Here is a 27,607-nt window from a genome sequence, read left to right as displayed (position 1 = left end):
GCAGCAGCAATTAACGTTAGGCATGAGAGAGAGAGAAAGAGAGAGAGAGAGAGAGACCCTTGGGGAAATGTGGTCGGAGTACCCTCAGCTCCCACAGAAGTGAAAGGTGCATGTAATCCTATAAAATCAGGATTTCTAACATAGTAAAATCTGAATTATTTAAGACTATAATCCCTGATTATTCCAAAATACAAATTATTGTGCAAAATTACTTTAACAGCATACTACTTCGATTTCTCTATCTCACAAGATAGGTGGGAGGGAATGCTATAGCTTAGGGACTATGTCCAGATAATTAAATGTCACTGGAACTACAGAAAGCATCTTCATACAACTTAAGCACAATCAGTAAAAATTTAATGGTAAAGGAGATGAAGCATCATCTTCATTTAAAATAACAGGATATAAGAGATGAAAGTTTTAAAACATGTTAGCAGCGATAAATACCTCTTACAGTAGGTTTTATTTCATATCATCCATGTAACCCTAACATCATGGGATAAGCTGACATTGCCATTCTGGAGAAAACTAAAAGAAGCTTTTTTCCAAGTCTGATGTAGACAAAATTTACATAATTTGGTTTTAGGAAATATTGAGCATTGTTACAGATAAATCCTCTTAGCCTTATTTTTAAAAGGTTAATGACTGCGAGGTGTAGGAATTCAGAAAACACTTGCAAGAATTAATAATAATACATAACTGCACTTTCTCTATTAGGCCAAGAGCTTTAGTGTGGCTGGGAAAATAATGCTTCAATAAATTACAATTCCAGAAGGTCTGGTACGTCTGGCTCCGTAAGTCCTCATAACAGAGAGCACAAAGAGGATCAAATATACCAGGGCTCAGGCTTTATCCCTTCCTCATCCATAGATAATTCAAAGAGATCCTCTTCATTAAGGGCTTTGGCACATTGCCTACAATTTCTTTTTGGGCTGCTGTGAGCTTAATGATGCAGAACAATGGTCTTTCCTCCTGTTGAACACATACCTTATTGGACCTTTAATCACATAATAAAAAGCAAATTAAGACACCTAGTCATTAAAGGCTATTGTAGCCGTGCATATCAATGCTTTGTATCGCGAATACAAAGGGGACTGGGGCAGCTTGGATTCCTGGTGCAGAACAGTGTCACTGCGCTGTGCGTGTATCAGCGACGTACCCTCAGGTTCACTTCCCAGCTGCATGCAGCGTGTGAAGTGAAGTAACTATGTGCCACTAGAGTTTGGTTTTCTAGTTAAATGGGAATTTTCTTCTGAACATTTTTAAGTTTGTGAAAATAGACAAGGGGGGAGAATTTTCTTAAGAGTGAAACCATGAAACTCAGAAGCTGTTTGAGACCAGTTTTCTTTCCAGTTGGCTTTTCTCAATGTCTCTAACTTGGATACAAACAGCAGAAATAAGGGGTGTTCCCTTTGCAGGGAAATTCCTTGGGGAACAGGAAGTAATCCCACTGAAGGAAACTTACAGAAGAGTGAGTCATGTGAGGCAGAGCTTTAGAGTTTGTAAAATAAAAAATAGTGATTAGGACCTCTGTTTTCTGAGTACCTATTTCACCCTAAGCGCACATTTACACACAGTCTGGGAGGTAAGCACACAGTGAAACCATTTCCTAAATAAGCACCTAATATTTCCAAGGGCAAGGACGTAGGATTTTAACTCACATGCCTCTATCTGGACAGGCAGTGTCTAAAGGTGTTCCCTGAGATTCAAGATGATGGAGCTCATCCAGGTCTTAGGGTGGGAAGATATCATAAAAACATCAAAACTGACACTTCCAGCTGAGGAATCATGGGTTAAGTGAGCACGGTGACCAAATCCTTCCTCCAGGCTGTCCCTCCAGAATAAGGATAGAAACACTGGCAGGAAACAAGCTCACATTGCCACTGCCCTTGCTTCAAATGATCTGAGGTCAGAAGACTTCTGCCTCCGTGATTGTTGAGCTGGCACCTTCCACAAATACTAAAGTTCATATATAAATAAACAGTTGATGCAATGACCTTTTAGTGTTTCAGTAACTTGAAAGCTCTGCTCACATGCTCATGGCCTGGCACAAATCTGAGACAAGTAAACGACAGCACTGGTAATAACAATAGCGGGCAAACTGGGTTTGTCCTTTAAACATGACTAAGATAGTATGTGGCCAAAGTAATATAAACACCAAGGTCAAATGGCTGTGCTAATGAGAAGATGGTAGCAATGAAGAAATAACCAACGCTGTATTTCATCAGCAGCTTCCAGCAGAAGCACTTGCAAGGAGACTTCCCTCAGCAGCACTAACACAAGGCGGTTGCACTGAGCTGTCACTGATGCAGCTCCCTTTGCCATTACAATTCCACTCACACACTTGGAATTGCAAAAATTAAACTAAAGCAATCAGTTGTTAAGAAAGACTGATTCAAGGACACAGTCTAACTAGACTTCAACCTCACTGAGCTATGATGTTATCCCAAATCAGAGCCGAACTGGAGCCTGCCAAAGCAACTACCCGTCTCAAAGAAAATCCTAATAACAACTGTAAGATTCAGGAAACACAACTAATTGCATCTGTATATAGGCTTTTCACACCCTCAGATTTAATTGCACAGCCAGAGAATTAGCCAGGCTACATTTCAGTAGTTTTCAACGCTAAAACTGAACTGGTTGCACCAACTGTAGTAAACTGGTCTACTTGAAATACATGGTATGGCTTCAAATACTTCTCACATACATTTTTTGTACTGCAGCTGAAATTAAGGATAGTGTTAAAGTTAGACTCTGTCACTTTGCTACCATTAAACTTGACCTCAATAACAGTTGTGAACCTATCACACTTACTTCAAAGTAGGCATGTGTTTGCTTAAACAAGATGTTAATTCCAAGGGCTTTGTTCTAGACAGGGTTTTCTACCGCTGAATTAGTTCAGCTGTAGAAAAACTCTGCTTGACAGACTGGAGACTCATAATCTTCAGAAAACTGCCCTTTAATGATTGTGGCGCCTGTCTGTGGCTCAGAAGTCCCCTTTCTTAATTAGACATTTACCAGAAACTGGCAATTGAAATTTTCCTCTTCACTTGACGATGAATAATGCAATGCCTCTGTTAGGCTTTCTCTGGAAGATACTCTCTATTGCATATTAGAGGAATATTTTGATCATTAAAGGAACATAAACAAGATGCGATAAGAAATAAACAAAATGCCTTATGGTCACCTGTGATATAAGTGGCGAATTTGACCTACTGTATACCTGAAATGTCTTACTGCTTCATGATCTTCCTGAAATCTGCAGTGCCTTTCTTCGTTACATTTAGCAGATAAAATGCTTAACCACAGCGTAACTCTATTTGGATTTTTTTTATTATTATTAAGTGATAAATGATTGAAAAGATGGGTTTTGTAATGCTTTACACTTATACATCTGTTTAATGCTATGAAGCAGGTGGCAAGAAACCACAAGGGAGAAGGCACCAGGGACAATCGTTCTGTGCCTTACTGTCACATGTCAGGCATGGGCTGGGAAAGAGGAAACATATGGAGTAATGAAAAAGTGCAGCTTTAATAAATGTGTTTTGTTGTGTTCATTAACAATGAAACAAAAGGTCACGCTTCATTTTCACTAGGACAGTACAACTCTACATTTTTACAGAAATGGCACTGTTCATCTCAGAGACTGGAGGTAGGGCCAGCTAGTCCTCCTGAAGCAGGTGGCCACGTAGGCATTTGACAGGAGGGTGGCAGAATAAATAATGGAAAATATGCTTATACCTCACTGTCTACGTACATACACAACCCTTCAATAGTCTCCAAACAGTGACTGTTGAAGCAAGGTGATAACTCTGGACACGGCCTTGGAGGTGATGGGACACATTCTCCACTGGCACAGGACCTGGGCACTTTCTGATTTCATTTCTAATTGCTGAAATTTCACCTGGCTTTACCCCGAGAAACCACCTTAGCTGTGCTCATTAGCATTTTCCAAACAGCACCATCAGACTCCCTGGGAACACTTGAGAAATAAATGCTTCACAGAAAGGCAATCTGTACAGTCAGGCTAAAGCAATACTTGGCTAACGCATTTTCATGGATCATGTTCATTTACACTGACTGAATTAGACCTAACAGCACCATCTCTGAGAAATTTAGCATCCAAACATTAAAAGATCACAGCTGATAAGAAAGCCTTGTTGAATTTAGCAGACTTGCTTGCAGAGTGCAACAGAAGCCCTTGTACTTGACCTTACTGTAGCTGTATAACTGCTATCAGTTTTAACCAAATAAAGGAAAATTGAGGTGGTTTTCTTCCGTACACCAGTAGCACACTACTGAAGTTCTAGGTCATGGTCAAGGAGCATGGACTGAAAGGGCAGAGATGAGTTGGTGTTGGTGGGAATTAAACCAACACTACAGCTTTGGAGGTTTGTGTTCCTCAGCTGAACGCACGGCCCTGCTTCTGGAGGCAGATGGCACAGGATCACAAAGCCTGCCCTGCAGACACCAGGTAGCCACTGAAAGAGCAGGTCCCCAGCTGCCCCCAGATGGATCTGTCACTCCTGCTGGGTTCCCAGAGAGCAGCACTGGGCATTTTTTCCATCTCATCCTGGCAGCAACTTCCATAACAAGATAAGCAACCTCAAGACAGCTCTCTTCAGAGCTGTCCTCAAGTGCTCTTTGCCCTGTCTTACATCAGTGGGACATTCGTGGAAGAAGGGAGGGGAGTGGGAGGATGGACTCAGGAACTCCAAATGGTGAGCAGCAGTGCAGAAACGGGAACGCTGACAATTTGAATGTTCTCAAGCAGGGTGCCTTTAATTTCAGTGTGCAGGTTTTGGTTCTGGTGTACCCTGGTGACTTTGGGTAAAACACTGACTTGTTTTCTGTTTCATCTTCTCATCCGTACAATACTCCTTGTGACTTGTTGCTCAGAGCAGGCTCTCCAGAGGAGGCACTGCCTTTTGTTCTGTGCTTGCATATTCTGATACACTACTAAAATAATATTAGTGTTATTTTAAGGCCTAAGCTATATGCCAGCTTGCACTACTCTGATTTTAATTGAGGTATTTTGATTGCTACACTGTCAGCTGTTTTAGCAGTAGATGCTGGGAGGACATAGCAGGGGAAAGGTCCCTCCGAGTACACCTTACACCCTTCTCAAAGCACCCTCTACATACCACTGTTGGGGAAAAGTTACTGTTCTACAGGGACTTTTGACCCGATTCAGTAACACAGCTGGTTTCTTACATTACTCAGATATAGCTGAAATCTGTGCAACATTATAGTGTAATCAGATTAATGCTCTGATGCTATTTACTATCATTGTGCAATATACTTGGTGTACACCCATGTTGACTGCAGTTAGGTTGTGCTGGAATGACAGGAGACAACTTGGGACATCAGTCAGACACCTCTGGGTCTTGTACCTGCATGGGGACCCTTGTTATGGGAGTCTGTATTTTAAAGGTAAATACAGAAGCACACATTATTTTTTTAAAGAAAATTCTCATTCACAAAGAAGGTGCAATTCGCTGTACTAGACAAGTACACAGATGTAAGTTTTGCCTCCTGTGAAAGCACGCTTGAGGAGGGGGGCAGCATTTCCAAGTAACATCACTGCACAAGCATAGTTCTTTGAACATTTGCCCATGTTTGCCACAACCATGGGCAAATCTAGAAAATGAGCAAAAGTGGGTAAGTGCAGTCACTGAATTCTGCTCATTAGCAAGTCATGAGTATTTACGGCTGTCATTTGTCCCTCGCTCATAAATATAATTGATTGGCTCCCTCTGGGTCATGCGACTGAGACGGCAGAAAGAGGCATTCAAAAGGGAGGGCCTGTAAACTTGTCTCCATGTTTTATACTGACTAGGGCTATTAAGCCATGAACAGATAGGCAAAAGGTTGCATTTTTAATGGTGACAAGATACCTTAAAGTATTTCTGCCCTCATATAAGATCGTTTAACAAGATAAATGCATATGCAAGAAAAAAGGCTCCAAGTAAACTTTGTATCTAGAGAAAGTCCAAGAGTTTCAGACACCTCAGCATTGGTCTAAAACTGTTTTCACTGAAGCAACTGATAAAAGTTCCCTGTGGTTTTATTTTGAGTTGTGATACATAGGAGCAGAGCCTGATAATCCAACCAGAAGCAGGCACAGTTCAGTATGCAGTGTGCAGTACTGGTGCTGTAACATTAATTCGTAAATGTGCTAATTACTAACAGAGTAAAAGTTCCTTTATTTCAGTGGTCTTTTTCCCAAGATTTTCCATTTGGAAGTTAACAGTTTAGAGAACAAATGTATTCTGTACTCTTAAGTAAAGAATTTTTCTTTGGTCTTAACTATTTTGTCATGGATGGCTCACAAGGCAGAAGGGAAATGCACACACATGGAAACAGTCTATTACTAAACAATTCTTTTTTTTTTTTTTTTTTTGAAAAAGAGAGACTGTCCATATGAGGGAAATAAAAGAGGGATTAGATGGAGCAGCAAGAAGAATTAACCTATATTTTGAACCTTCCTTTTCCAATTCCTGAGGAAAAGGAGGTTTAGAAAATAGGCTTTTTGCTGCTCTAGTTTCTATAAAATCTTTAAAGTTCTGCTGCTTTTTCTTAATATGCAGACTTCTTAAGAACTTGCTAAAGAAGTGAATCAGACCATAAAGAGCATTTTAAATGGAACACAGACGTCTGTAGCCGAACAGAACTAGCATTTTTATAGTGCACTTCCCAAGGATTTGCATGAATTTCTACAAAGAAAAGCTGCTTACTCATTCTTAAGCAAAAAAGTTTTCCTCTGTGACATTTGTGAAGCAGAGAACCAACAAGCTGTACAATGCATACAAATGTTTGCCATTCATGACATTAAACCCATAAAAATCGGTCTAACTTGATGGATGGAAAAATACTTTTCTTTTACAGAAACCTTTCTAGTTTCTGTAGTATAACTCGAAAACCCAACAAACATTATACGTTATTTAAGCAAGAATGAGGTATAAAATAATTATAAGTATGCCAGTAAACTCTTATACTAAGGGATTTTCTGGCTTTCTCACCTTTCAGTTAACTTCTACTTGCAAACATCCAGAGCTACTTCATCTATGCTATTGTAACTGGTATTTGTACATGCTTGAGTGCAAGGCTCCTTACCTGCTTTCATTGAGTGTCCAGCCTCATTCCCCTCTGCAGATCTCCTTCCAGCATGTCCCTGTCCTGCAGCCCTCTCATTTTCTCTTCAAGTCTGCACAGCTCCCAGCCACTCGTGGCCATGGCATCCTTGCGCCTGCAAGGGGGGGAAACAGGGAATCATTTTCAAGAAAACGTTACCTTAAACATGTGCAAATAACCCAGTGTAAATAACCCAGTGGTGTAAATTCTACCACAGGGAAAGAAAAAGAATAACAGCTGTTTTTTTTTTTTTTTCATAAGCATTATATCAGAAAGAAATAAAATAAGAATTGGTTGTCTATATAAACAAGCGGTGCATTTTGATATACCTATGAAACCCCCAGTTTATGTCTGCCATTACCAAGTAGCAACTAGCCTGCTTTACCCCCCTGACAGAACAGCACCAGTGGCCATCTGTACTGCAGCATCCCGTACTCCAGAAGAATGCTGTGTATGCATCCAACATCGGATGATGTGGGTTCATAAATCTTGTAGCTGACAAACTATTTAATAGGTAGTTACCCAAGCAACAGCGATTTGAAAACACTCAGGAATCCCCTTGGGTCTTACCAAGACTACAGCCAGCAAAGTCCTACTGCACACTGCTGTGCGTTTGTCTCCTCCAAGGTAGCATTCAAAATTTTCTAGCCTTTTTCATGGCTCTTAGAAGTCTGATCTTGAAGCATCGTTGCATTATACTTGTTGCTTTCACATCTCCTGTCACGTGCTGTTCTGATGTTTAGGGTACAGCCTCATAGTTAAGATCATATAATGCTTCTGGTTTGGGCCAGATATGGCATATTGACTTTTTTTTCCTCCCTTTTATGAATTACTGTTTGCTTTTTTATCACAATTTACTTCTTGGAAATAGAAATTGATAAACGCCCCATGACTGAAATGCGAGTTTCCAACATCATTTCCATTTGTTTGGTTGGTGGGACATTTGTATTTGTGTCAGGTCTCCTCTGTTGCATCTTGTCTATCAGATCTCCCCTTCCTGATTACAAATATACATCATGTGTGCTGTAATGGACCTTGACAGCATTTTCCTTTACACTGTCAGACTTCTGCCATTCCTGTCAACTGCTGGTGGCTTACTTGGCTTTGTAACATTTTGCTTTGTTTTGCTGTAGTACTTTGCTTCAATCAGAGCCTAACGCATTGCAAAGGCAAAGCTCCCAGTGACTTTAGTGACCATCAAATCAAACTCCATGACTATTTTATTGTCATTCCAAGTAGTGAAAGAAAACTTCTAGGAGATGCTGACCTTCCAGACAGGATTATGCCAGGTGTACCCATAGATTTCTTGCTGCCTTTACAAGGCAGATTTTAGCTAGCATGCCCTCTGCAGCCTACTCTTGTACAGAGCAGTACAAAGTACAGCATACACTATAAATGTTCAGTGCATAATCATCACATAATTTCTATTTTAAAAAGTCTATCATCCCTTCCTTCTTCAGCTTGTAGTCTTAATTCTCATTATCTTTCTCCGTGTCTCACGCAGTTGTTGAGCCTACTGTCTGGCTCCACCACAAATTTCATCAAGGCCCATTCCTTACACTTGAGTTTAACTGCAGCTTTCTCCATATTCAATTTAATCCCAATGCAAAGAAGGCCCAAAAGCTAAGCATTTCAACATTTCAGACAAGTTAATTTATCCATCTTTTTTTTTGCCATGAAAGATCCCATTGTCTCTGTCACATGGCATGTAAGGTTCTTAAGAAATTATGCATATTTGTAGGTTTTTGGCAGTCTTCTGAAGCATTCATATGCATGGATTTTTTCCTTCTGTGTTATTTCAGATGTAACTATTTATAAGGGAGAATTTTGCTGAGTATAATTCAGCAGCATTAGGAATAACGTTTATGATTACAGAACCACTTTTTTAACAAAGTGAAACTGCACGGATATATTCATATATTCAGTGGCTTTTAAGCACCAGGAATAATTTGTCAATTGTGACAAATCTTCCAGATAGCAGCAGAACACCTGAATCAGTATCATCTATTTGCTAAAGTTTCATAAGAACTCAAAAGTAACCACGAGTGCTAATTCCACATAGATATCAGAATCAGGCCATTGAGATACTTGTCATGAATGTTGTGCCACTAGAAATCACATACCAACACCTGCTGCCTTTTCTGGACCAAAAAGCAACTTGGCCAGGTACACAGAAGCAGACTTGAGACTTATTAGTTTCTGTTATCCAGGTTTTTAAGGACCTGTGCTTAAACAGTGTAATTTCCCTCCCGCAAATCACTTTAAAACATGCTTCTCCATCACTGCTTCCTCTTCCATCGCTCTCCATTCAGAACCCAAACAGCTAGCAGCGACAGCTCGGTGCAGCGACTACCTCTGGCTGTGTTAGCACAGTTCTTGATACGCCTGGTAGGTCAGCAGTCCACCACGCTGGCTATGACTGCAGATGAAAACAGAAACCTGCAGAGTTAAAAGGATCCTACCCAGTCTGAGTTAAGAAATCAGTCTTTTGTAAGGGATCCTCAGACTGACCAGAAACCATTTGTTGTGTGCATGGCTTCTGGCCAGAGAATTGCTTGCCAGCACGATGAGATGCTGCCATATATCACAGAAATACTTGGAAAGAGCTCTGGTAGTAACAATTTATGATATAGTCCAACTACCGCCTCTTCCCTACATTATATCAATCTGATTTTGAAGTCTGACTATTTAAATAACAATCACATATGAAAGCACAAAGGCAATACCAGTCCTTGGATCTGGAGCAATGAAGTGTCCTAAGGATTCTTAACAGGCCTATACTAAAAGGCACATAACCCAAGTCAATAGGAAATACCAGGGGATAACCTGGAAGCTATCCTTTGCATGATTTTACCAGCTTGTAACGTAAAGGCATAGAAAGCAGCTCACATGAAAAGTTTCTTGCGCAAGAGTTATTCTTAGCACATTTCTGGAAAGCATTATGCTCGCTGCAATTTAGATTCTTTGCTTTGATTGCTTGTTGTATTTAGTTGTACCAAATAATTAGGATGCACACAGTAAAATGTGCTACATTTAATTTGTGGCAAATAATAAAACTGGAACCATAATCAGCATTTCCTTTTTCAAGACAAAACATTACGCTGAACTTAATTTTACAGCTGTACAAATTGTTTTAAAGTAATCTGCTCAATTGGGCAAGTTAATGATGTTTAATTTGACCAGGCCAAACTTTACATGCTGTGCATTACTGTGAGCGATTGCGGTCAATACAACTGTTTGTGCAATGCAAATGCAATGCTAACACCTCCCCTTCTCAGCTGGCTCAACAAAAAAAAATGGTGCCATCGCCCCCCTAAGATAAACCAAAGATGACAGCATAATAAGTGTTACGTGCACAAGGTAATTCAGAAGGAATTTAGCCTTTTCAATCGATTCTGCACTCAAGTTAACCCTCTTTATTATTGCCCAGCTTCTTGCTGCAAGCGAAACATTAAGCATGGGCTAAATTCAGTTAGTGCACTGAGTAATGGTGCTCTGCAAGTGGTCCCACTTACTGTAATGGGACTAAACGTGGCAGAGCACGGTGTGAACTAAGTGCTCTCTGATACAAGCAAAGCTACCAGCAGCAGGATGTTTTGTTTAGAGTTTTAAATCATATTCTAGAAGCTGGTGTGGTATAGTACTCAGGACCTCTGTCTGGATCAGCAATCTGGATCTGGATCAGGAAAGATCTCTTTGCTTGCCAAGGATGTGACCCTGATCTGGGTTTTGGTGCAATGACCAGGGCCTTCACTACTCCTTGGAGATATGAGCAGTCTGTGTTCAAATTCTCACCTCAGACCCCCATCTTCCAGAGTCTGGCATGCCTAGCACTGGTACTTCTGGGTTGGGTCTCTCAGTCGTGTTTAGTAAAGGCCTTCTGCTTTGTGTAAGTGTTCGTGCAACCAGGTAATGGTGGTAAGACCTGGGGATGGGAAATGGCCAAGCTACAGAGACAAAAAGTGATTCTGAAAAAGCATCCATGATTGGGTCTTTCTTATTTTTTCTATTGCCTATCTCAGTATGATGTCCAAGCCCACCCTTCAATGCAGGTTTTATTGTGATGATACCAGGTACTTCTATCACATTTCATCTGAAAAGGTGTTTATCATACACTGGTACACATTGATATCTAGCTCTGTAATTGCGGTTCTTGTCCCAACAGTTCTGTAATGAGGTTAAATGATTTAAAAAATAATAATAATAGTAATTAATTTTTTTTTACAAAGACATATTACAGGAGAATCAAGAACTTGTTTTGTTTGAGCAAGGACTGAGGGATTTCTAATCTGCAAGAAACAAATGGGATGCTGGTCTGTATTTTAGCTAAAAGAGTGAGCCCAGTGAAATCTACCAATTCAAACAAAAAGCAGAGCACGGGATTTGTTAAGTCATTCCTGCGACAAGGGAAAAAGAGATGCATAACATTGCATAAATAGTTCCTAGTACTTGCTGAATGTAAGCTTAGGTGAAGCTGAGCCTTTTAAACTATCAGGACTACAAAGCTATCCTCCACTTGCTGACTGTTTCTCTCCATGTTCTGCTTTTTTCTCTCCCGTAGGTCAATGGGAAGGATTTATCTAAGGCAACACATGAGCAGGCAGTGGAAGCCTTCAAAACCGCCAAGGAGCCCATCGTGGTGCAGGTCCTGAGGAGAACCCCACGCACCAAGATCTTCACTCCTCATGAGTCCCAGCTGGTCGATGTGGGCACGCAGACCGATATCACTTTTGAACACATCATGGCTCTAAGCAAGATGGGCTCACCTACGCCACCGGTCTCTGTGCTGGACCCGTACCTCCTACCTGAAGAGTAAGTAACGGTTCATGAAGCACTTGAAAATCCTTGCGTTCCTTAACGTGGCGTGTTAGAAGTAGTGCACAAACTCACCTTTACTTGCTGGTGACCATGTACTCCCAGAAGTAGCCAGAATCCATACACCACTGAGCCATAACTCAAAGCATTTTCACTTTTTCTACACATTAGCCAGCCATTACTCACATGAGTAATGCCACTGAGTCACAACACGGCCTCATAAAGCTCATTTTTTGTTGGCATTTGATGGATAAAGTTATTGCTTCTTGTAATTCCTCTCACTGCCTCTTTGGGTTGCTTATGTTTTAACTTTATTTTTTATGGCTGCCATAAATTGTGTAATGCTAAGAGTCGCTACATTCTGTTCCAGTGTATTAATTACTTTATTATAACCCTGCAGCGATGTTACTCAAATAAATTATTTTCTAGGACTAAAATTACTTACCAGTGCTGTCATGGATGTTTTAGAATCAAATTTTAATTATTGTTAATGGTAGCTTGATGCTTTTGTACGTACAAATAAAAATGACAATTATCTCCTGGCGCACACACACCACGCCCTCACATGCTGTTCCAGAGGAAAACAGCTCCCCAAGGAATCCATGCAAATTGCCTCTTGTCTTGCCACATACCTCCACAAAGTCAAAAGTAATTGAAAAGATTCTCAGCGTCTCTCAGTTGTTGTGCGTGGCAGCCTGTGAGCCGTGCACGTCCTGGCTCTGAACAGAGCCCCACCGGGAGCCTGAGCTGTGAGCAGCAGCACACAAACACCCCCCAGCACGCCCCTCCGGACATCGCTGTCAGTGCTCCTAGGAAATAGGATCTGACTACAAACAGGCACCGACCCTGTGCTGCTCCTGGGTGACTTTTATGGCATGTTAACATCCGCACGTTCAGCTGGGAGCTGAGCCTCTGTGTGCAGCGTGTATTCCTTTCATGACTCCCAGCGCTGATTACTTGAAAGGTGGTTCAATCACATCACTGCGTTGCCACCTATTCCCAGCCCATTGAAAATTCAAGCACAGCTGCATGTATTAGTGGAAATGCTTGACAAATGGCTAGACTTGAGCGTGTTTGCAGAGAACAGGCAGTGCAGCTTAGGGCACTGTGGAGAGGACACTTATTCTTGGAGCACCTACCCTGCAGACCCCCAAAGATATATGCAGGAGGGGTTTTCAGTACCTCGTCAGCTACCTGTGACTTTCCAGCTGTGAAACCAAACACATTAGGAACATGGCAAACATTAATTCATGAGAAATCATTTAGGTTGCAACACGCGTGCATAATAGCAGCTCAGTCCTATCAAGTAGCTTCGTACTGCCCCATGACCATTAGACACAGGTTCCAACTGCTGGCCTCACTTTGAGCTCTAGGTGTTGGTCTTAACCACGCAGCCTGCCTCACTGCCATCCCTCCATCCCAGGGCAGTCAGACAGCTTTTAAAGCACTCTCTTACCTAGTAAGTGCAAGCAAACAAAAAGTAATGCAGGTTTATGGAGTGTGCCTAAAGCCTCCTTAACGTTTCATGTCATTTTTTTCCAAATTCCATTTAAATAAATGTAGCCTGCATAGAGCAACTTGGGTGACTTAACCACTTAGCAGATGCTGTTACTTAAATAGCCTCACACTTACACAGAAGCATGTATCTAGTTAACAGAGAATTAAAAGGAGATATAAAATTGCAGCATATAAAAGAGAGATCACAAAAGAATTACACTGCTTAAACTTGCAAAGTGTAGATAGTGAAGCTGTCGGAGAGCTCAAGTTGTAAAAAGCATCACGCCAACAATGAATGGCAGCATGAAAAGAGTGGTGCATATTTAAGTACTATTTAAATCATTATGCACAGCCTGTTGCATTCAAGTCAATCAACAAATGCTGTTGATTTAAATCCAAATAGCTGGGTGGCAAATTATTTTTATAATACTTCATTTGATACAATTTTGTCTCTGTAAGGCAAAGAAAAAATACCATGCAGGCAGGCAAGGATGATTCTGTGTGCATCTCTGCAAATTACCTGAGCTCACAAATAATCCCATATTCCTTCTCATCTTGCACCCTGGCAAATACCTACCCACTTGGCTGTGTCACCTCATACCCATTATCCTGTTTTGCCACCATTCCTTCTACATTTTTCCCCAAGTCAGCTCTATAGTTGGAGAAAAATCCCTAAGCAACTGTTCAGACTCTTTACAAGTTTCTCATTCATCATCAGGTGTCAAATGTTTCATATACTTCTTATAATACACATAGTTTTGTCTAATGCGTTTATTGGTATAAAAGTAGTACAGTATATATAATTAACCCCATGCAACTTCTTGGTTTAGTTGTTAGTCTGTTTCATGACAACTTGCTATAAGCTTGGAAGGGATTATCCTAGCTAAAGCACTGAGTGCTATCCTAAAACATCTTTTTTTTTTTTTTTTTCCCAGCCATCCATCAGTGCACGAGTACTATGATCCAAATGACTACATGGGAGGAATTCATCAAGAAATGGACCGAGATGAGTTAGAACTGGAGGTAGGTCATGTTTAGTAACCACTTCATTTACTGAAAGTTTAACATGTGCATGTCATGGTCTTTATATCTTTATGTAAGCGAAAAGACACTTTAAAGCAGTTATTTGTAGTAACATTGCTCCTCGGTTACTTTGCAGACTGCAAACCATACTGATACCTTTAGCAATGTACTTAACTGTGTGCTATGAGCCAGATCTTCAGCTAACAAACTAAAATAATGAATTCATTAATTCCATCAGTTAAATTCTGTAAAATTATGCAGATTTCGACTTTCCAAAAATCTCGAAGACTTTGCAAGTTTGCTGAATGGCAGGACCTATTCCACACACTCACAGTAAAAATGTGCGAGTTTCCCTTAAATATTCCCTAGCTGAGAAACATGTTCTTGATCATACTATTTAGAAGTATTTTAAGTTTGCAAGACAAGACCAGAATAGATCTGCCACTATCCTAACCTGTTCCTCCCTTTTTCATTACAAAAGTTACATAAAGATACGTATAAAACTATAGATAATGAAAGAACCAGACATGAAGACATGCAAGTTCATTTTCAGTTTTCTCATTCTTAATTTTAATAACCTGTCCCCAGCCCTTCAGAGTACAACACACAAATCGTTGGCTTTAGCTCTGCAACCAGTGCTGCAACTTGAGCAGCACTGACCCACTCAGATGCTTTTAATTGTTTACAATAAATAACAGTAAAGTATCTCGTTACTTCTATATACTGCCAGCAATGTCTGATCCAGATAATACATTCATGGTTATCAGTAAGTGAATGGTTTACTCCTAGCTTGCTTGCACTACTGATTTCTTAGATCCTGGTCCTGCTAAGGACGCTGTCAGAGTGAGTGATGCTGACCTATCTGTAGTCCTGTTTAAATCAGCAACACATTTATCAACAGCTTCAATGAGAGCAAGGTTTGGTCATTCTATGAGCATGAAGTTGTTCCCTCCTGTAAAAATGTTTGCAGGATCAAGGCCTCAATCCTCACAAACGGTTTGCAAGCTGCCTTCAAATCTGCAGATCTGGTAGTAATTCATCTCTGTATACAAACCCAAATAGAAGTCAGGACAAAATCAACGTGCCAGTAAAACAAGCCCTGTTCAAGGCTTTCCTTTACAAACAAGTGCTTTTTTTTCCTTAAATAAAAACAAATACAATATAGATTTCAGTCTTAAGGGAAAATGCAGACCAAATTAGTATTTTCTGCCTGTGTCTTTTCAAAACCTATCTTTTAGGAAATTTAGTATTGTGGATAAATTGTATTGCCTCCATTAGAAGGTCAACTAGTTGAGCTGAAAACAGTTTAAACACACGCACTTCAGTAGCCAGACGTTAATATGGCTTAAACCACAACATTAATAATTTTGACATTGATATAGTACTTGATGGCAAAAGGTGATCAGCTCAGTAACACAGGGAGATGAACATTAGAAAAGTCTCTGTAGCCTAATAGTATTTCTTAAAAACCACTAAAGATTCTTGTTCAAATTGTAGCGACTATGATCAATGGTAAGGTCAAAGTGCTAACAGGGACTCAACTGGCTAGTTGCTTTTTGTTTGCCTTTTGATAGATATGCTTTAAAAGACCACAAAGGCACTGTTTCATTGACTGCAGCAGGAATGCCTAAAGTAAGAAAGCCATCAAGGCAGCCTTCTGGGTCTCTATGTCCATAAAATGTGCTTTGAATTTAAATCAGAAACACCTCATCTGAACTTATATGATCTACAACTGACTGGTTGGTGATTTGTACCGAATAAACAAGACAAAAAACAGCGAAACACCCGAGTTCACAACAAGCTGCTAATGTAAATAGTCTGTAGGAAGGAATTTATGCTGGTAGTACTGCCAAGGCACCAAATTGTGTTCTCAGTTTTCTCTCAACATTTATCTTAAAACCGAGGACTCAGAGGTAACTGCCATATATTCCCTACTCCAAAAAAATAAATAAATACTTTCTTTTTTTTTTTTCAAGTTTATATGCCACAAGGAAAGAAGGACTAAATCCTGAATTCTATTCCATTCCTAGATTCTATTATAAATTAAAAGTACATTTGTTTTTCACAGAGGCCCAGCCAGAAGTCATTTTGGCTTCATAAAGGAAGAATAATATCACTCCAGGCTTCCCCAGCAGCATTATGCACTAATATTTTTATTCCAACAAGCATGTGCCCTAAGTGAGGACTTTCTCAGTGTGCTCATTTTCTGAGATTACGAAGAACACTCTAAATCAAGAAGGGGACTTGTCCTCTCACATCCGACTTGCTGCCTTCACCCCCCTGATACCCAAGCAGCCTATCGGTCCCATTTCCTTTCTGAGTAGAGAACTGATTCAATTCAAGACAAGATTTTTCCTTCTGCTATAAAAGTGACAGTTACCAAAAGAAGCCCCCACCCAGTATAAAAGGAAATAGTGGAATATTTATTTCTCTGCCATTCTTTCCTCGGTGAAACCTATTGATGAAAAGTAGGCCCTGTGGGCCAGGTATCTCAGAAGTCAGCGCAGGAGAAAAAAAAATAAAATAAATAAATAAATAAAAAGCTTTTTATAGAGAGAGACAAAAGGGCAAAGTACTTACTGTGCAAGCTTTGGACAATGCTTGCTGAATGTTTGAACTCTTTTTTTTTTACCCATCATTGTCCACTCATTCCAATTTTCTACTGCTCATTTTTGCCTTGTTAGAGAAAAGACTTTGATTTTTATAAATTTATAGGAAGGCCATAATTTTAACTCATCAGTACAATAATTTAATAATCTGTTGCAAATGAAGGATCTTTTGAGTTTATAGAGGTGAATTTACTATTACCACTTACTCCTAATCTATTCTCCTGAGCAGTTGCAGGTATAATGCCACAGTGCACGCTCATTTCTTCTTGCCTCACTACAAATGCCACATGGATTTCAACTGCTAGCTCCTCGAGCCCTCTTGGGCTGCATTTGATATGCAGCTGAGAATCAAACAATTCTCCTGCACAGACTTGTTTTGGGAATAGCATACAAATGTTTCTCTTGGACATCTCTCAAAATGATGTCCTTTTACCTGATCTAAAGAAGCAGAAGATTTTAAGTGTGTGTAGAAGTTAAATCATATGTGAAGTTTTTACATCAGTCGTATCAGCACAGCCTCTGCCACTGCCACACTTTGTGCATTACCACCGTTGTCTGCTCACTAATTTCTGCAGATCGGGAGCGGGTGTTGACAAACGTCAGTGTATCCCTCCTGCGAGGTAGGTGGCTGATGCATTTCATAGTGCGGTCAGGATCCTGTGCAGAGCTCACTATGATAGTTCTGGAGCCCCAGCAGAGCACTGATATTCCTTCATCTCATGCTGGATGGATGGCGCAGTGGACTAACCTGACAGAGCAGGTTCTGAGCAAGGGCTTTGGACACAGCCCGGCCGCTGCTGTGCACGTGGTGCCTTCACCTGCAGCAGGAGCACATAAGGCTACGGGCTCACAGGATCAGGTCCTTGGGCTGTCCTGGAGCGCAACACCAAAGAGTGAGGAGTAAGGAATGGCAAGTCTGGTTACCCCTTCAACGGTCTTTAGGCCCACATTAATTCCTAGAGCTTAATTAATTCCTGGTACAATTACACAAGCTACCACGGTAGCTGTACTTGCAGATGCCAATTGTCTGTTCTGGTTTTCCCTTTCATGTATCTGTGCATTATACAAATCCCACTCTGAACATGGGAAATAACCTTTCCTTTGAAGACTCTGGAGCTGATTCTTCAACTCCAACTGGAATTGCTCACTTTTATCTCTCAAATATTTCAAACCTTTATGATTATATTAAAACGCTATTGACGCAAAGACCTGTAGAAAGCAGCTGTTCCTACCTTCAAGTACACAAAATTATCATATTAGGGTAGTATCAAACCAAGTTATTCTGTTCCTACCCAAGGACTGTACCCAAGGGTAAGTACGTCAACGAGTTGCTCATAAAAATTCAGGTTCTAAACACCTGCTCCAACAATTTTTTGTTTGCTTTAGTTTTTTGGTGCTTCATTTGTGAGCACGTTTTTAAAGCATGTGTGTCTTGATGCATTTTAAATGTAAACCCATACTTAATGTTCAATTATTATAACACTCTTCGTACTTGTGCACTGTTGGAAAAAACACCTATTGTTTTCCAAAACATTCTGCAGGTAGGTTTGAAATTAATAGCTTGCTCTGTCCTCTCCAAGTGTTTGTGTTTAAACAGGATCTGTTTCAGTAACGACCAAAGCCACCACAACTTGTTTTTTTAGACACTACCACCACCAGTCTGACAAACGTCATAAAGAGCTACAGCGCTAGTTTCTTGCCACTATTTCACTGTCATGCTTTCAAATGAGTAATCTCTATAAAAATCTTCTTTAAGACCCAAAATCTTCTTGTTAAAGCGTGCAGGAAATAAAGGATTCTTTCTAGGCCTCAATTAGGCCCAACTCAACACACTCCCAACTCGTCCCTAATTCACACCACAATTTCATCCAGAATAAACGCACTGATTGCAGTGGTACTCCCAGGGATTAAACACAACAACTGAGATCAGAATCGCTTTGTCAATCCACTTTGTCTCATCTTTTCTACTGAAGAGTTTTTAAACCTCCTCTCTAGAAAGCCCCAAAAGCTTTAGAAATCTGGAAGAAAAAAAAAAAAAAGCCTCACTATTAAAGCATTGTGTTCAAGCAGTAAGTAACAAAAGAGGGAGAAAAAGAGCAGCAGTTCACCATGGATACTATTGATTGAAACCATTTAAATACCATCTGAAATGTCACTGACATTTACAGCTACGTTTCTTGGAAAAAAAGAAATTACACATGTTGACAAGTAAATAACATGAGATTGCTGATCTTGGCAGCTGTCATCTAGACATGCCAATAAATTATTCATATCAGCTTGTTTTATTGTCTCGCCCCGTACAAATGGCACAGCTCGGGTCAAAACAGAAGAGACGTTCACAAATAATGAATCGTGTTATCGGGACTTCTCCGCTGCAGCAGAGGCCCAAGCACAAGCACTCGGTGCCTCGCAGTGCAGCAGGGTCTGGCCCCAGCCAGGATGGCCCCAGGCTCGCTCAGGGGCTGTGTCCCCTTTCTCAACACATGTCCCTCTGCCCTGCCTGCCTGGTCCCACTCCATCCCTTCCCAGTAATGCGTTCTGATGGGTGTAAGGCACAACGTGGGGCCCTTTTCAAAGCTTTGCTCGCTGCCAGGCAATCCTTAAGGGGAATAAAAAACACTACTCTTGCTACAACTCCTCTACCTATGACAAACCATCCTTCTTCCCCGAGGAAGCATGCTGAGAACCGATGCAATAAGCTGGTTAAGTGTATTGGGCTCCCGAGGGTCCTTAGGGTGCGGGGATGTCCCTCCGAAGGGAAAAGCAGAGCTGAGAGCTGATGGTGTGGATGGGTACGTGGACTGCACGCCAGCCAGGAGCATCCCAAAGCTCTGTGGGGTGTCTCCAGGGCTTTTACAGCCCTTTTATACCATCCAGTATCACAGAGCAGCAGGAAACAGGAAAAAAAGTAACCCAGCTAAGATCTTTGAGGCAAAAGCCTAGAGGAAAAACATATATTTTTAAGATGACTTAAATGTCCCCAAGGCTGACACGACCACCACAGAGCAGTGGAATGATAAAGCATGACCTGCTCGAACCACACCCTTGCAAGATATCGAAGCACTTACTGTATTTCTCTTACAATGCTGAATCCTTTGCTGACAATATATTGATCTTCAGTCACACCTCGGAGAAACTTATTACAGCATTTCATGAAAATTACACAAGTTAAGGTAATCCAGTATTATATTTCTCTCTGAAAAGCAAGAAAATTTCCCTGCTTATAAGAAAATATATATCAGCTGTGGCAAATATTGAAATCATACTTTATAAGTATTTTAGCATTTGAAGTCTTACCACTACATGAAATATAGGCAATTTTTCTTCTTTAAGATCAATAAAAGGTCTATTTTCAAAATGACTTTATATTGATTGGAGGGTCAAAAAAGCCCCAAGCATTGATTGTCTGCATATAATCACGTTTTGCTCAGTAAGTTAACCTGGTCTACACAATAAAATGAAAAGAGATCTACTATATCACTTAAGCAAAATATTTTCATTGTATTTGAAAAATTGCTTCCATCAGTCACTGGTGTCTCACTGACAATGTCTTTTTCTTTTCTTTTTTATTTTTTTAACCTCAGGAAGTAGATTTGCATAGAGTGAACAGCCAGGACAAGCTTGGCCTTACTGTATGTTACCGAACGGATGATGAGGATGACATTGGTATTTATGTGAGTGAGGTAAGACTGAGATGATCTCCACAAGATAAAATTTGTCTTCTGACCTGCAGTGCTGGGCATTTAAGACACATCCCTGCTTCTGTTTGTACCATAGTCAAAAAAACAGCCAGCATGCAGTACTTGGAAGAAATCTAATTATTTTTCCTTTCCTCCAAACTGCATGAAATCCTGCATCCATTGAAGTCAAACTCCTACTGACTTCAATGAGAAGGTGGAGAGAGCAAAGACAGAAGAAGCAGGGTGAACACGTTTTGTTTTTTTCCTAGATTTCAGTGCAGAGCACATCAAAAGATAAGTTTGACCCCTGAAATAGCAAGCATTTTCCTACAGTGTTTCCCATTTATTTCTCTTCTCACCATTCTTCTCTAAGAGTGACATGGTATGATAGGTTTAAGGGTGATGTAATGCATATTGGCATGATTTTTCCTTAATTACAACTTATCTCCAATGACATTAAGAAACTCTGCACCAGATTATAATGCTAGAACCAAAGAAAATTAAAAATTGTCCCTGCTTCTTAAGAAATAGAGTGGAAAAAATGTTCAAGTACACAACCTTCAGAAGGCTCAGGAAGAAATGTTTTGATTTTAACTTAACTATCTTGATCTGCATTTCATTTTGCCTTACATAAGCAAGGAAAAGTCTTGTAATCACTAATGAGTTTATCACATCAGTCATAGTACCAATACTGGATTTACAATGGGAAGTAAAAGACGGAGCTCTAAAACCTCCAAAATGTTTACATTTCTCTTATTTTGTAGATCGATCCCAACAGTATTGCTGCAAAAGACGGTCGGCTCCGAGAAGGGGATCGCATTATTCAAGTACGTGTGTAAATGATCAAAAGCCTGCTGACACACTATAACCTGCCGCAACCATTTAAATTCTGTTAATTTATTTTATTGTATTTTTACAAATCGTTCCTTTCAAATTGGTATTCATGAAGTGGTTTGGGTTGGAAGGGACCTTAAAGATCATCCGGTTCCAACCCCACTACCAAGGGCAGAGACACCTCCCACCAGAGCAGGTTGCTCCTACAGTTCCGTTCAAAATTCATACAGCTCCTTTTACCTTTCTGAAGACGTTTCCTTTCCTTTGCTAGTCAGATCAAAATCAGCCAGATTTTGATGTTCCTGGCCAGGTAAAGCCCTGTGTTAGCCCTGCTCTCCAGGCTAATCATTTTGTCAGCAGACTTCATCTGCTTTCGTCACGTACTCTGATACACTGCCACTTTTAAGCCTTCCTTCTGAAACAGGAACACTCCATTCTGGCCCAAGCAATTGCTCCCCTTTGCAGAATCTCTCTGGGCAGCCCAATTTAGGGGGTTGCTGATAGTTGTTCAGCAGGCTGAGCCCCACTCCTGTATGCCAGGATGAGGAGCCTTCCCAGTGCAGCCCTACACCACAGGGCTTTTGGCAGAAGCAGTCTGTCTTCTGCACAGAGACTAACGCAAGCAGAGGTCCTCATCCCACGTAGCCTTTGGGAAGGGTATTCACAGCCCACCTGCCCCACTCGAGGATCTTCCTTTCCACCCAGAGCTGACTCTGCTCCCTCTCTATCCACGTGAAATGATTTCGCTCTGCTGCTCTTTCCTTTAAAGATCAATGGCATAGAGGTACAGAACCGAGAAGAAGCTGTGGCACTTCTCACCAGTGAAGAGAGCAAGAATATCTCCTTGCTGGTTGCAAGACCAGAAATTCAGGTACTGTAACAACAGCAATAAATAAATAAAATCTCTTGAGTCTTAATTAAAGACTAGCTTTTTTATAAAAAGTTGTTCCCATCTTTTGAAGAATTTTAACCTACCTAAATTACCATGTCTACCTAAAAGCCTATTATACATCTTGACTAAATATATATATGGTCTAAAATAATGGAATTCAGCAGTCACAATACTTCTATATATGTTTTGTATTAAAATCCAATTTATAAGAAGTTCAGTGATTTATGTATGCTGCAATGCTATTACAAACATCGGTGTGCGGTATTATGGATGGTCTCAAGCCATAGCTATGAAGAATATACTGAGCTCTAAATCCTATAGCTATTGATTATTCATTCATTAAAACACCTATTATTTAGTCCTTTATAATGCCGTCTCTTAATGTAGTTAAAGACTGTCAAGAAGCATCCTCAGCTGTAATAAAAGGTTGAAGCAGATCCCTTTATCAAGCTGGGATTAGCACAACAAAGGTGCCGAACAAACAGCCACAAGCACTGTTGTTTGATCTGTCTCTTGCTCCATGTGCTGAGAGCAACCCTCGCCAGTGCACCCAGAGACACGGGGTCGTGCCCATGACTGTCTCGTTAGCCTCAACGTTTCTGATCTTTTCCTTGGAGATGGCTGAGGTTGGGAGGAAAAAGTCTTGCAGACCCACAGGAAGCATTTTTCACTCTGGCCCTTTATGCTGCCTCACAAGTGGTGCATTCAAAGCGTTGGGCCCTGGAGTATTTTATACATCCTAATGAAATCATGTGCAAACCAAAACAGCCCCAGTGCTTACAAGTATTTCCAGGGATGAAAGGGCTGGTTTTGTTTCATATAAAGGGCTGATGAAGATAAAACCATGATGTTGGAAGTCGAGGTGGCTGTGGGGGGAGGTAGGGCAGTCTATGCCCACACTTGGTACAAGGGGATGCGTGCTTCCTCACAGGACACAGCACTGCCATCACAGGAAAGAATCCCCTAAGGTTTTCCAATCTCTTTCCTCAAAAAGGAACATAATTTATATCAGTCTTCATTCTTTTGATAACATTTGGTTTGGTTTTCCCTCCCTTTTCACATAGCTGGATGAAGGATGGATGGATGATGACAGAAATGATTTTCTGGATGACTTGCACATGGACATGTTAGAGGAGCAGCACCACCAGGCAATGCAATTTACTGCCAGCATGCTCCAGCAGGTACTGCTGTTCTGTTGTGCAGTGGTGTCAAAACGGCACCTTGCACTCAATATTCCAATATTGAGCTTGACTGAATATACTTAGTGTCCCAAATGATGATCAAGGCAAAAAGACTTCCTGCAAAAATCAAGATATTACTTAATGATCCACAAACACCTTCTTGGGGATCCAATTGTTTTAAAATGTTACCTTTTTTATTTTGTCCATTAAGACAACATGATCACAGTTCTTAGAAATCCACCATCTGGCTGTGGTCAGTGACAGAAGCAGCTAGGTATATGATAGAGAGAGCAGGCAGAGAGCTGACTTCTAAAACATCCGATCTGATATGCACACACATACTGAAAACAGCCTGCCTCCCAAACCCATAAAATCCAAATGGAGAACTCAGGCAAATGACTGAAGTGAGGTCTATATATACGGGGAGAAAGGCAAAGAAAAAGTCTTTGCATAGCAAAGTTTGTGCAGGGCCACAGATTTGGACCCAGATTCCCTGTTGTTCTGCCATGATCTGTGTATTCTTACCTGGGCACCACAGTAGAACTGGATACTTTTGTGCACCTAAATGGGAACAGTACAATTTTGAACATTTGAATTCTAGTGTTGTTGCTAAATAAATGAAAAACAGACCTCAAACTCTGCTGAAAAGGCCATCCACAGCATGCTGTGTTTTCAGGCACCATTTCTATGTGTTCTTATTAAAATGGAGCTTGTTTTCCCTACAAGTAAAAGCCAAAGATACACAAAGTCTAACAGGTGATGCATAAAGAAAACTATTTAATAAACATCCTGAGATATTTTATGGCCTTGCAATAATTTCTCTTTGTCTTTTGATCTTTACTGCTAGAAGAAGCACGAGGAAGATGGGGGTACCACAGACACAGCCACCATTTTATCTAACCAGCACGAGAAGGACAGCGGCGTGGGGCGCACAGACGACAGCACTCGGAACGATGAGAGCTCTGAGCAGGAAAACAATGCTGATGATCACACCACTTCCTCCAACACTTTAGGGAGCCAGAAGAAGCTGACTTACAGTCACGACACCCTCGGAAGTGGCGATATGCAGTTCAGCAACGAGTCGTTCATCTCAGCCGACTGCACAGACGTCGACTTCCTTGGCATCCCTGTAGACGAATGCGAGCGATTCCGGGAACTGCTGGAGCTGAAGTGCCAGGTGAAGTCTGCCAGCCCTTACAGCCTGTACTACCATAACAGCACTCTGGATATGAGCAAAAGCGACCAAGAAAGCGTTGACAAAGAGCTGGAGATGCTGAATGAGGAGCTGCGCAATATCGAGCTGGAGTGCCTGAATATTGTGAGAGCTCATAAAATGCAGCAGCTGAAAGATCAGTACCGGGAGCCCTGGATGCTGCATAACAGCGGCTTCCGCAACTACAACACCAGCATCGACGTTCGCAGGCACGAGCTCTCAGACATTACAGAGCTCCCTGAGAAGTCTGACAAGGATAGCTCGAGCGCGTACAACACAGGGGAAAGCTGCCGGAGCACACCGCTCACGCTGGAGATTTCCCCTGACAATTCGCTGCGCAGAACTGCGGAAGGCGTCAACTGTCAAGGTAATGAGGGGGCAGTGGCGTACAACGTCTCCCAAAAGAATTTACTGGCTGGCTCAGAAAGCCACGAATCCAGCACTGGTAAATGCCATTCCTCTGCTAAAGATCCCGACCTTGGCAAGCAGCTGGAAAGCAAGGAGAGAAAAGCCAGTGATGGAAGCAAAAGCCCTACGCATGGTCAAAAACCTTCTGGCTCCTACGTCTCCCCGTACCATCACTCCCCATATAAGCATGCTCATATTCCTGCCCATGCACAGCACTACCAGAGCTACATGCAGCTGATCCAACAGAAATCAGCCGTGGAGTACGCACAGAGCCAAATGAGCCTGGTGAGTATGTGTAAAGACTTTAACGCGAGCCAAAGCGAGCCGAGGATGGAGTGGAAAGTCAAAGTGCGAAGCGACGGGACGCGGTACATCACAAAGAGGCCGGTCAGGGACCGGCTGCTGAGAGAACGTGCCATCAAGATCAAGGAAGAGCGCAGCGGAATGACTACCGATGACGATGCCATAAGTGAAATGAAGATGGGCCGGTACTGGAGTAAGGAAGAGCGCAAGCAGCATTTAGTGAAGGCGAAGGAGCAGAGGAGGAGGCGTGAGTTCATGATGCAGAGCAGGCTAGATTGTTTGAAGGAACAGCAAGGTGCAGAAGAAAAGAAAGAGATGAATATCATTGAACTGAGCCACAAAAAAATGATGAAGAAAAGAAATAAAAAAATATTTGACAATTGGATGACAATCCAGGAACTCCTTACCCACGGAACAAAGTCACCGGACGGCACACGAGTGTACAATTCCTTCCTGTCAGTGACTACTGTATAATCACCATTGCTAAGTTATGTACATAAAACGCTACCATTGGGGTAGAAATCAATGCCTCGTTCAATGTGGCAAGATTTTTGTATATAAGATACGGTCATCGAGTTTATAGTTCAAATACTGAACTCTACAACTGTGGGTGCCAGGATCTCCGCCGTGAAGTGGAGAGAAAGTTTGCCCATCTCCTTCAAAGGCAATACTAGCAGTGCTTTTTGGAATACTGATTGTACTTTTTTACTTGTTACCTTTTACATAAAGCGTTTAACTATCAGAAATGTATTAACCATACTTACACAGGTAATTTGCTTAAACTATATTCATATAAAAGGTACCCGTGCTTTTCTTTGCCTAAAAAAATGCAAAAACCCCACAAGAGCAACTGCACATATGTATTTTTTGTGAAACCATATTTTGTGATACTATTTTGCTGTTGTTCACTTCTACACCAAGTGCTGTTTATCAATATTTAGCTCAAGGTTTAAACTCAGAATTATTGAATTCCTAACGGAGTCATTCTCTTGTAATATTTAACATTTATCAAACAGCAGTCTTTAGAGTTATGATCAACATTTAAACATTTTTCCTTTTAAGGTTTCTAAAGAAAGTATATAGGTTTCATCTGAAAAGCCTGAAGCAAAGTACAGTATACTGCAGCTTTAAAGGATTTTAAAGCATGCTTGCAAATGTTGCAACCTATTGAAAAATGTGCATGTACAGCTAATTTGTTTATATAAGACAGTTTGTGGAATTTGAAAAGCCCATGGTAGTAACTGTTTGCTTTATAGATTTGAATGTACTGAATTATAAAAGCAGTTTCATGAAATCATCATTAGCTACAAACGTTAACAAGTAAAATGAAGTAAAATAAATTATTGTTTTATATTTCAAACAATTTTACATTCTTTTGACTCCCTTCTGGTTTCGCCATGCTGAGTTTCCTTTCCTGGAGCGTAGCTCCTGCGCTGCCAGGACTGCCTGCCTGAGTCACACCTAGCAGGAAAATCTGCATCCTGACCTCGGGGGGATTTTGGATGGAGGTGTTCTTGAGGGAAGGAGACATAGAGGGAAGAAGCAAGAGGGAAGTAAGAGGAACATGAAAAGTAGAATGAAGCAATGCAGATAATAAACTCACAAGGCATTTAAGATGACCTGCAAGTGAGAAAAAAAAAACAGGACTTCAACTCTTCTGTTTTGTTTCATGATTTATTAAACTGACCTACAAACAACAGCATGGGTTTGCATTAAAAAGAGACAAATATATAAATTAAATATATGATTTAAATCAAACATACAAATTAAAACAGAAGAGATGGGGAAAAGGATACAGAGTAAATGTCAGAAAGGCATCTTACTCTTTTTCTGTTTTTCTATTTCTAATTAAGAATTCAAATATAAATTGGATTTTTTGATGGATAAATGGTAAACTAGACTCATTATCAATAGCTCCCAGATTCTTCACCCCTTCTCCTTTTTGCTTGCTGCCACAAAAAGCTCTCACCCAAACCCTTCTAAATCTCTGTTCTGAACTCTTCCACCATAACTATATG

General features: G+C 40.9%; 1 protein-coding gene across 2 annotated transcripts in view; it reads left to right on the top strand.

Annotated features, from left to right (window-relative positions):
* Positions 1–26,952, top strand: part of PDZRN3 (PDZ domain containing ring finger 3) — a 130,447-nt gene extending 103,495 nt beyond the window's left edge. The window contains exons 4-10 of one of the 2 annotated variants that reach the window (XM_084292975.1): positions 11,696–11,946; positions 14,382–14,469; positions 20,663–20,761; positions 21,523–21,585; positions 22,362–22,463; positions 23,549–23,665; positions 24,516–26,952. In XM_084292975.1, the coding sequence (XP_084149101.1) occupies positions 11,696–11,946; positions 14,382–14,469; positions 20,663–20,761; positions 21,523–21,585; positions 22,362–22,463; positions 23,549–23,665; positions 24,516–26,063 (2,268 nt within the window). In that variant the 3' untranslated portion in view covers positions 26,064–26,952. Of the gene's footprint in view, positions 1–11,695; positions 11,947–14,381; positions 14,470–20,662; positions 20,762–21,522; positions 21,586–22,361; positions 22,464–23,548; positions 23,666–24,512 lie in introns of both variants that reach the window. The other variant, XM_084292974.1, reaches the window with a different exon arrangement.
* Positions 26,953–27,607: the final 655 nt, after the last annotated feature.

Source organism: Netta rufina (assembly GCF_964035555.1).
Source record: "Netta rufina genome assembly, chromosome: 10".
NCBI classification, from domain to species: Eukaryota; Metazoa; Chordata; class Aves; order Anseriformes; family Anatidae; genus Netta; species Netta rufina.
Note: the sequence above shows the minus strand (reverse complement) of the source record. Positions and strands in the feature narration are given on the sequence as shown.